At 41.2% G+C, this 11151-nt stretch overlaps 1 protein-coding gene across 1 annotated transcript; it reads left to right on the top strand.

Annotated features, from left to right (window-relative positions):
* Positions 1 to 5878: 5878 nt before the first annotated feature.
* Positions 5879 to 10659, top strand: MRPS30 (mitochondrial ribosomal protein S30). The gene is made up of 5 exons (XM_042875258.1): positions 5879 to 6596; positions 6827 to 6972; positions 8249 to 8351; positions 8897 to 9073; positions 10162 to 10659. Exons 1-5 carry the CDS (start codon positions 5894 to 5896, stop codon positions 10428 to 10430), a joined length of 1398 nt encoding a protein of 465 aa, XP_042731192.1. The 5' UTR covers positions 5879 to 5893; the 3' UTR covers positions 10431 to 10659.
* Positions 10660 to 11151: the final 492 nt, after the last annotated feature.

The raw sequence follows: 11151 nt of genomic DNA, 5'->3' as shown, positions 1-11151 counted from the left end.
TGGTAAGGTTCGTTGCATTGTTTTCTGAGCTACCTTTGGGCTTCTAACAATCTACAATTGCAATTAATTTGCAACTGAGAGACAGTTTTCGTTCTTGGTTCTGTTTTAGAGATTTAATGACTGGCTATAGCGTTCACTTTAAGCATTTATATTGAGCATTTGACATATGAGTTTCCTAAGGTTCTGTTTAACCACGCATGTCTCACCAGCAGCCAGCATGCGGCCTGGTCCAGCAAGCACTGCATACTGCCCAGTGCCATCTGCCTCTGCTGTCACAGAGGCTCTACCCCAAGTGGCCGGTCCCAGCCCTGGCATTCATTGGCTAAACATAGTCCTGTGAACAACAAAAAATATGTAGCTGTGCTTTCTGTTCTGATAAAGGAACTGGAGAACAGGTTTCAAGACTGCCAAAAAATCTTTTTTTTTTTTTTTTTTTTTTTTTTTGTTATTTTTGCAACTCCATTTTCAGATGACATAAGTACGTAACCTGGGAACTTTCAAATGGAATCCACAGGGTTGTGATCAAGACACTCAACTCAAAAATCTGACCATGTCTCTTTACTTTTATAAGCCCTGTCTTATCAAAGGAAAACATTCCTCACTTCACAGTCACACTTTATTCATACCAGTGCTTTTTGGCAGTCTGTGCATTTGTGAACAACTGTTTTCAAGGATGAAGGAGTGGAATAGCAGTGGAGTAAAATTTCACCAAAAATCTTTGAAAACTCACAAAGGGAGCTAACGAAAAACTGCAGCCACTGCCACAGAACCACTGATGCACATTCACAAAAACAACGTTAAATATCCCAGTAGTTCCGTGCTTTCGTTGCTCTCTTTAAAAAAAAAAAAAAAAAAACAACATCAAAGATCCAAACAAGTTTTGTGACTTACATACATGAACTATATTATGTATCTTGTGAAGGCTTCTCAAAAATTAATGCCTTCAATTTTATTATATTGGCACATGGTAAAAAAGGCAGATTGGTGGTATGGTAGTAGAGGCTGAATCTTCCCACCAGTATTCCATTACATTTTGTCACCATATGATAGACAACAGCAGAGTGGCAGTCTTACAGAATGGTGTCTGACATGAAAGTGCGCATGAAGCAAAGTCTGTCACTGAATTCTACCATGCAGAAAAAATTGCACCAATTGACATTCATCAACACTTGAGAACATTTATGCAGACCAGTCAGTAGATCTGAGCACAGAGATGCTGTTGGTGGCGCATTTCAGCAGTGGTGACAGTGACAGTAGGTCACCTTTGCTGGTACAAACTATAGCATGCAGGCTCTTGTTTCATTGCAGGTGAAAATGCATAGCTTATGGCATTTTGTAGCTGAGATTTTGGTCTATCAAATAGTGTTATTGTGCTCTTTGTATCAGTTGTAATTTCCAGTGAAATAAATGGAAGGTATTATTTTTCAGAGTGACCTTGCATATGTAGCCCAAGACAATTTCTGTTCACTCAGTGCAGCCCAGGCAAGCCAAAAGGTTGGATGTCCATGCATTTAAGCATTCATTTAACCAATATAAAGATCAATTTAGGATAATTTTGATATTGCAGAGTGGTTCTTTCAGTAAAGAAAGAAAATAGATCATTTTTTAATGGTTAGTTGCTTTTCAGAACAGGGAGATAGATGGTTGGATAACATATAATCAAAAACTTAATATGGAGCTGCCAGAAAAGTATGCCAGTATCTTTAACCACACTGTCTATTGGACCTTTTTATCCATGGGTTTGCAGTTCCTAAAGCAGCCCTGAGGAGAAGCATTTGGGAGTGCTGAAAGACTCAACATGAGCCAGTACTATGGGCTTATGGCCCAGAAAACCAACTGTATCTTGGGTTGCATAAGGAGAAGTGTGAACAGCAGGTCAAGGGAGGTGATTCTGTCCCTCTACTCTGCTCTCATAAGACCTCATCCGGAGTACTGCATCCAGTTCTGGGGCCTTCAACACAAGAAAGACGTGGAGCTGTTGGAGCAGGTCCAGAGGAGGTCCACAAAGATTTTCAGAGGGCTGGAGCACCACCTCTATGAGGACAGGCTGAGAGAGTTGGTGCTTATCAGCCTGGAGAAGAAGAGGCTTGGGGGACCATACAGCAGCCTTCCAGGGGGCCTACAGGAAAGCTGGAGAGGGACTTTTTATAAGGGTATAGTGACAGGATGAGGGGAAATGATTTTAAACTGGAAGAGGGTAGATTTTGACTAGATATCAGGAAGAAATTCTTTATTGTGAGGGTGGTGAGACACTGGAACAGGTTGCTCAGTGAGGCTGTGGATGCCCCCTCCCTGGAAGCATTCAAGGCTGGATGGGGCTTTGAGTAACCTGGTCTAGAGGGAGTGTCCCTGCCTATAGCAGGGGTGGGAACAAGATGATCTTAAAGGTCCCCTCCAACCCAAACTATTCTATGATACCCTATGATTCTAGGAATATCTAGGAATAGTAATGGTGATTTTTTTTTTAATCTAAGTTTATATGTATTTCCGTGATTACAAGGGACTAAATCTTGCCAGTGTCCTTTATCAGTCAAGGAAAAAATAGGCTTCCAGGGCGCTTGGACATTGTAGTATGTGGGAAAAAGAGCAACATTGCTGCCTAAATGGCCCATCATCAAAATCTGAGGTCTAGTACCTTCAATGCTTTGCAAGGGAGGAGTCAAATTCTATTAATATATCTAGAAAGAGAGAAAAAAAAAAAAGAAGTCTGGACTTTCTGAGACGTTATATGTATGGCAAACGGAAGATTATCATATAATCATACAATCCTTAGAATTGGAGGTACCTTTAAAGATGATCTAATCCAACTCCCCTGCAATGAACAAGGACATCACAGCTAGATCAAGTTGCTCAGAGCCCACTGAGCAACCTGTTCAAGTACCTCACTACTCTCACTATAAAAGACTTTTTTCTTATATCCAACCTAAATCTAACCTCTTTAAATTTGAAACAATTTCCCCTTGTCCTATCACTGCAGACCCTGATAAAAAGTCTGTCCCCTTCTTTCCTGTATCTCTCCTTTAGATACTGAAAGTCCAGGATATTGTACACCTGCTAGTGACTGACGCAGGCAAGCTGGTAACAACAGACAAGAAGGCTGAGGTACTCAAAAACTCTTTTTATCTCGGTCTTCTCTGATAACTGCTTGTTACACAGTCTTGAACAATGGAATTAGAAGGAGGGGATTGGGGAAGCAACGTCTCTCCTGCTGTAAGTGAAGACCATGTTTGTGACCACCTGAGGAACCTGAGTATCCACAAATCTATAGGTCCTGATAAGATGCATCTTAGAGTCCGGAGAGAATTGGATGATGTAGTTGCCAAGCTCTTCTGAAAATTCTGAAAAGTCTCCAATGACTGGCAAAAGGCAATATCACATCCATTTTTAAGAAGGGTAAGAAGTATGAGCCTGAGAACTAATGACCTATCAGTCTCATCCCTGTGCTGGGAAACATCATGGAGCAGATCCTCCTGGAATCTGTACTAAAGCACGTGGATGACGGGGACGTGATATGGGGCAACCAGCATGGCTTCACCAAGGGCAAATCCTGTTTGACCAAACAAGTGGCGTTCTGTGATGGTGTATGTATATCAAAGGACAAGGGAAGAGCCACTGATGTCATCTATCTGGCCTTTGGTAGGCTTTTCACACTGTACCCCACAACATCCTCTCCAAATTGGAAAGCTACACTGAAGTTAAAGAAGTGAAGCAATGCAGCTGCCCTCTGCCCCACACAGTCATGGTGGTGATTCTGATCCACCAAGCAGCCAGGCCTTGGGTGCACACCCATCACTCACAACTACACACTGTTGTGCCATCAGCACTGTCTGGGCATGGGGAGGGTACAGTGCAGTGCCAACTCAAGTTATGGCAAATAATACTATGCATTTTGACACATTGTCTAAATACAGTTCTGTGAATAGTGAAAAGTATGCAGCCACATTTACCATTTGATAAAGGAATTTGAAAATAGTTTTCAAGACTGCTGATAAAATCCCAAATTTGTTGGTAAATTTGCATGTTCATTTTCATTTGACAAAAGTGAAATTTTTTTTCAAATGGAATGGAGTTGCAATCAGATATCACATTGAGAGCTCACTAAGAATTGCAACCACTGCCATTGAACCTCACAGATGCATTATGGAGACCACAATGAGGTAGTAGGTGGTGTGTTTCAGCAGTGGCAGCAGCACTAAAAGGTTTTTACAAGTGTGTTCATGGCTGGTGAAAATGCATAGCTGTGAGACACTGTGCAAAAGACGTTTTCCTTCTCTCTCAAATATTATTGTGGAACGCAAGGATAACTGGAGGTGTCTCTCCCTACATCAGGGTGTCAGGAATAAGGAAGATAAGAGAAATATCTTGTTGCTTATCACTTTCCAGGCTATTCCTGAGATGCAGGGGCTTGGCCTTGTGTGGAGGCCCTAGCTTCTATGATGTGGACAAGCCTCTACCAGGCTGTTGCACCTGGGTTGGACATGCTGTTTCTACTGGCAACCTAAGAAGAACTGGACTGTACAAATATATATACAGACTTTGCAAATATATGTGTGCGCTTCTCCATTGTTCATTTCCCTTCTGCCTGTACTGACCAAGAAAGAATCTTCACCCGCCACCCCTGCTGCCAACTGGACTCTTGAGACATTGAGACACTGCGGCGATGATTTTCTCTGCATTTCTATAGCAAATCCATGTTTGTATTTAATTTTCTATTGCTTTCTGTGTCCCACCTCCCATCTTCAGACCTAGCTAACCAAAACTCTTATAATAAACTGGTCAGGCAAATATTTGACTCCTTTCCGAGTCTTAATCTCATGTCCAGTATACATCTATCATGAACCATCTGGCTACCAATAACTGGAGCGAGACAACAGCTAATGGCTAGACAACAGCACTATTAAGAACAGTGCTTTGGAGCTGAGAATTTGCTCTATCAAGCAGTTATAGTGCTCATTGTTGTAGTGCATGTGGCCCAGACAAGCCCAAAGGTTGGACACCCATGAATATACAGAGAAAATGAGGCTGAACTGTGTTCCACATATCCTGGAATGAGTCATACATATCAAGGCTTTCAGATTCAGTCAGAAGTTTTCTCAAAATTCTGCTCTATTTCTTGGTTTGTACAGTTTTCTTTGTCCTTAATACTTCTAGGAAGAAAACGATCCAATAAGAATATTTTTTGTTTAAATTTTAGAAATAATTTATCATTCAATCTGAACTTTCTTTCTAATCACTGAAGATGAGTGTTTGCTCACGACTCAAAACTGCGTTGGCTCATAAAACCTGGCCTTCCTGAATGACAGAAGGCAAAGACTTGCAGTGTGTGGGCAACATCACTGTTTTGCTTTCAGGAGACATGGACAAAAAAAGGGTAGCAGGCAGGCAATCTCTCATCAGATGGATCAAGATGGCAGTTTCACAGACATCCATTTCCCTGCCATAAACCTTAGAATAACATGAGAGCTGGCTGCATGTTCTAACAAATTTTATTTCATGGCTTAATCAGAAGGTAATAAACATGTTAATCCTGCCAAGGCCTTCGCATCTTCGCAAGCATCCCATCCATCTCGTAAAGTCTGAGGGAAGCAGGGCGGAGGCGGGACCAAGACCCCCCTCCTTTGCCCGCCGTGCCTCCTGGGAGAGGTAGTTCCCGTCCTCAGAAGGCGGCGGGAAAACAGAAGCGCATGCGCGTAAACGGCACCGCCCTTCCTGGAGACGGGCGCGTGGCGGCGTGACTCACTTTAAAACCCCACCCTATATTTTTTTCCCGGCACCGCTTGCTCTACCGTAGGAGCGCGCGGATTGGAGGTTGTCTCTTTCACGTGGTGTCCGCTGTCCAATCAAGCTGCTCATCCGGGCGCCGTGCCCTTCCGCTGTCCCGCAGCTCTGCAAAATGGCGGCGTGCAGGGGGCGGCGGTTGCTGTGGCACGGCCGTTGCTGGTTCTCGCAGGACCCTGCAGCCCCGCCGCCAGCCCCCCCCGCTCCCGCCCCGCTCTACCCCCCCATCGTGGCGTCCCACACGGCGAGGAGCAAGGCGGCCAAGCGGCGCCGCCTGGAGCTCTTCTACCAGCAGGTGCACGAGGCTGCCACTATCGAGGAAAAGCTGCGGCTGTACGGGAAGCTGCAGCGGCCCAAGTACATGGTCTACCCGCAGACCTTCGCCCTCAACGCTGACCGCTGGTACCGGAGCTTCACCAAGACGGCCTTCGTGCCAGGGCTGCCGCCCAGAGCACCTCCGGCGGTCGAGAAAGCACCGGGGCCCGGGGCGGGGGCTGCCGAGGCCTTGGAGCGGGGAACGGCGGCGGCTGGGCCTGCGTCATCGGGGGCTGCGGAGGCCTTGGAGTCGGGAGCGGCGGCACCTGATGCCGCGACAGCGACGGAGCCCGCGGCCGAAGCGGTGGCAGAGCTGGGCCTGGACGTGCTGCGTGACCTCGCGTGCGATGCGCTCTTGCAGGAGAGCTTCTATCAGAACAAGAAGCGACCGTTCCTCTACCGTGATCAGGACCACACACCCGCGCCTTTCCTCACGCAGCTTGTTTCCTCCCTTGCCGCCTTTCTATGCAAGCGCAACCCGCTATTGGCTGCCTCCTCTCTGGGTGCGGAGTGGGGTTGGGTGGTGGGAGAGGGATGCGGGCTTTCTGGGCAGGGCTGTGAGCTCTGTGGGATTGTCACAGGTGCAGCGTATTGAGCACTGCTATTGATCTCATCGCTGCTGTCTCTTGCGGTGTGAGCAGGTTTGGATTTGTCTTGCTGTATTGCTGTGTTGCTGTGTTTAAAATACAAGTGTGTGATCTTTGTTTGCCTCTGCTCCTTTGTTTTGTTTCAGACCTAAACCCTGAAGTAAACTATTACTGGCATCATGGTGAGGAAGTTGTTGTTCATGGACATCGAAAAGGTAGAGTCGATCCTGTGCGATTTCAAATAGATGATAAGCCGCACCTCCAGATCCGTGTACCAAAGCAGCTTCCAGAGGTGTGACTATTTTCAACAGCTAGTTAATAACGTGTATTTTCATTTATATTTCTACGGCTGAAGCTATGCAGTAGTATGTGGTGCAGCACGTACAAAACCTGGTTAATCAAATTACATAGTATATTTCTGTGTCTTACACTCTTAAGGCTTGCAGTGTAAGTAAATGCTGTATAGCTATTGAGAAAGCCTTCTGAACTTAATAATGTTCATACTTGTGCTTTAAGTACGTTGTTACCATTAGCTAATTGTTTTTAAGTTTTATGGTTGTGCCAATAAGTGGAGTCAAAAATAAGGAATGTGATGTGGAAGGTAATTTTATTAGTGAAGGAGAATAAGTAAGATGATGAGAAAAATGAAAATTAAAGAACAAAAGCATGTTTCTAGTAACAGAGCATAACAGTTGATTTTTGAAATTCTGAGCGTGATTTGGTATTCTGACGCTTCTCATTTATGTTCACAGAATGCTAATTATGTAGCCTGTAAGGATCTATTACGCTATTTCCATCACACTTAAAACTATGCTCTGCTTTCCTTAAATTATTTGTAAAACTCTTTGCCTACATGATTGCACAGTTTGCTTAGGTATTACTGTCAAATGTTTCAATACACACAGTTTTTTAGACAAGAAATTGTGCCAGAACTAGTACAAATATGTGATGCAAGAAGTCCCCGCTACTTGCTATAGCACCCGCATTTGTGGTTGATTACTGCCTCTACTGTCAGTGCAGCCAAGTCCCACTAATACTAATAAATGGAATCAGTTAAATCTTGTCAGAATTACAGCATTCTCTGAGAATAAGCTCATTAATAAATGGTAGGAACACACAAGCTTGTGTGGCTTCAGCAGTTACATTATTACATCATTAGTTTTTAAATATTAAGGGATATGTTCTGTGACATAGTGTTATGCATGGACACACTTTTTAATTTACCTAGCACCCCTTGAAATGTTTCATAATGCACAGCAATGAGAATGAGTTCACTCTTCTGCTACGTGTTAGTTTGACTGCTGCTAGAACTATTTTTGTATATATTGTTTGTGCTATTTCACACAAGACTTTGAATTTTACAGAAAATTCAGATATGCATATAACATGAATGTACTATCACTTGCTTTAAGACATGAAGTTCTGTTGCAAACGTATTTTCAGTAAATTATATATAGTGTCTGTAAGCAGGAATTTCACTTTCTTGTGCTTGACCAGAAAACTCTGTATTCTTCCTGATATCAGAAACATGGGTTACGTAGTGGCTGTTTTCTTTTGTTTTCTTCAAGATTGTGCCACTGGAGTCAGATCTTGGAGATGTTCCTGTTATTGATCACAAACCATCCAAACTGCCATTGTTCAAAAAACAGTATGAAAACAAGGTATTTATAGGTAAGAATTTTTGGTCATGAAACATTAGCTGTTTTTCTTCTATGTAAAATAGCAAACCAACAATCTCTCCCAAAAACACTCCACCTGACCTGTTACCTTCTTTCAGCAGAGAGAGCTATCCATTTATATATTTATATTATAATGTATGACAATACATATTATATAATATTACAATAAACAAACCTCAATAGATAGATCCATATCAGTTATGTAATGAGGAATAGTGTCCTCTTGTACATATTGTATTTTGTTTCAGGGTTTGTTTAAAGGAGTTGAGTTGGATAGAAATTCATCAGAAAAACTTGCTTTGTACTGGTACATATCCTTCAGAGATATTTTATTATGTGAACTTCTGCAAAAAGCAGTCAGTTGTCACATTAAAGGAAGAATCTCAATATTTGTGTAGATTTATGGTAGAGGTTTTAATTTTCTGAGTTTTGGGCTCTGATAGTGAAGAATTGTGGGTTGTTTGTTTGTTCTGGATTATAAAGAGCATTCTGTTACTCAATTGTAATTCTTTTTTTTTTTTTTTTTGGTGGGCACAGGATCAAAGGTAGCAGATCCATGCTGCTATGGCCACACCCAGTTTCATCTTATTCCTGATAAACTGAATAGGCAGAGGTTTAAGGTAGCAAATCTTGAGGATCAGATTGAAGTTGTTTATCGAGCTAATGGTATTGCAAGTCTCTTTGCTTGGACAGCAGCACAAGCAATGTATCAAGGTAAGACGATCACTGTGGGATTTTATTCCTGTTTGTGTAAAAACAAGCAGAAAAAGCATCTGGGAATACATGGATAGGTAGATGAATTTTCTGCTTCTTTCTCCAGAAAACGTTGCATTTTTTGTCCTCTTGAGATGCTGCTGTTCTAAAAAACATGTATGGTAACAGTATAAAAATATGAGACTGACCTCCTGTACCTGCTACCAGTAGAGGTAGCAGATTATTGTGTATGAAGTGCCAAATAACAATCTTTCTCTTCTCTTAGGAGGTAAACCAAATGGAAAGCTGTGGGTTTTTTTGTTGTTGTTTTTTTTTTTTTTTTTTTTTTTTTTTTTCCTTGTTTGTTTGTTTGGGTTTTTTGTGTTTGGTTTTTTTTTAGGATTCTGTTATGAAGAATTATACAGTTAGTATTTTGGAGAATAAATGTCATGAGTGTGATAGTAATTTCACTTCAAAATTTTATGCTGTTCAAGAAACTGAAGCTGAAATTAAGATCTCTTTCAAATTCTTGTCAGGTAGTTTGAAGCATTCGAATACACTTCCACTGTGCTTTACTTGCCATCTGCTGTTGGCAAGAGTGAAAATGAGAAGTACTGAAGAATCAATCCATAATAGTTATTTGCAGTTCACCTCTTGATTTGAAATAAAGAGAGGAGCCCTTTGAAACATTTTCCTTGAAGGAGAAAAAAAATATCTTGTACAGCAGCATTTTGTTACAGGTTTTTTCGTCAGTTGGTGATTCTTTTGTCAAATACTGGTAGTGTCTCAGTTGACTTTGAACCTCTCCCTGAAAATCTTTTGAATTGTGATATGCTGTTCTAGCAAAAGAAGGTTTCTCATACTCTATTACAGAAAGTGAGCTTGTGTTAACATTGTGATTGGTGTCCAAGTTTTAAATGGAGCTAGATACAGAACCTAGTTATGTTAGCATGTCTCTGATCTTGAGAAACTTTTAACTAGTGGCTGTGTTTTATCTTTTTAGTTTCAGCTAGTATTTTGCTGTATTCAGAAGTGGGAATTAGATGTGTATGCTATGAGAACTGAGCCCCATAATCAGTGGCTTTTTTTTTTTTTTTTTTTTTTGGTAGGATTCTGGAATGAAGCAGATGTGACTCGTCCTTTTGTATCACAGGCTGTAGTGACAGATGGAAAATACTTTGCTTTCTTTTGTTACCAATTAAATACTTTAGCATTAACTGCAGAAACAATTCAGAAAAACTCTCGGAAGAATATCTGCTGGGGAACCGACAGTAAGCCACTGTATGATGTTGTTGAAGATGGTAGTGTGAAAGGATTTAATGATGAAGTTCTGCTTCAGTTGGTTGGTTTTCTGTTAAATAGACCAAAAGAGTTATAAATCATTAAACTATATTCCTGTTCATGTACCTGAACTTCATTGTAACTCTGAAGCATGGGCTAGAATATGCCTTGTTCTTAGCCAAATATGTCTAACAAATACAGTATACAAACTTCATTATATTTGAGACTTATATTTTAATTTCAAATGTACTGTACAATGAAAAAATGTCTACAATACATTTGTCTCTTGTACAATTACTATTAAAAGAATATTGTATTCAAAGTCACACCGGTACCTTCTTTCTGCAGATCTATATTGCTATGTTGAACCCATGTAGCAAAATATGAATTCATTCAGTTGTCTGGTTACTTTGTCTATTAACTTCTGTCTTGGTGTTTAGGACCAGTGAAAACTTGCTAATTTTGTGTCTGGGAGTTTTTTTTTTTTTTTTTTTTTAAAAAAAAAAAAAAAAAAGCTCTTCAGCACTTGCTCACTTAAAGAATAACTGAACTTAGAATAAAAGTGTTTCTTAAGAGTGAATGATTGGCACTTCAGGTACACGTCGAGTGAAATTTTAGGTATTGATCAGGAAGTAGTATAAACATGATGAAACCTGCTTCCCTACAGAGATCCTGCTAGGAACATGCATATGCATCTTAATGCTGTCACCTCAAGAACTGTGTAGAACTTGCACATTATTTGGAATCTGTTTTCCCTTGAGCTTGAACTATCCTTGAATGCTTTTCTTTTTGATTTACCAAGGCTTGAGTATTACTAA

This window comes from Lagopus leucura, unplaced genomic scaffold (assembly GCF_019238085.1).
Source record: "Lagopus leucura isolate 7727_CA_CO unplaced genomic scaffold, USGS_WTPT01 Super-Scaffold_100014, whole genome shotgun sequence".
In the NCBI taxonomy this organism is placed as follows: domain Eukaryota; kingdom Metazoa; phylum Chordata; class Aves; order Galliformes; family Phasianidae; genus Lagopus; species Lagopus leucura.
Note: the sequence above shows the minus strand (reverse complement) of the source record. Positions and strands in the feature narration are given on the sequence as shown.

Coding starts and splice junctions, on each gene's coding strand:
- MRPS30 (XM_042875258.1), top strand. CDS start 5,894: ATGGCGGCGTGCAGGGGGCGGCGGTTGCTGTGGCACGGCCGTTGCTGG. Junction 6,973..8,248: donor TACCAAAGCAGCTTCCAGAG/GTGTGACTATTT, acceptor GTTTTCTTCAAG/ATTGTGCCACTGGAGTCAGA. Junction 8,352..8,896: donor TGAAAACAAGGTATTTATAG/GTAAGAATTTTT, acceptor TGGTGGGCACAG/GATCAAAGGTAGCAGATCCA.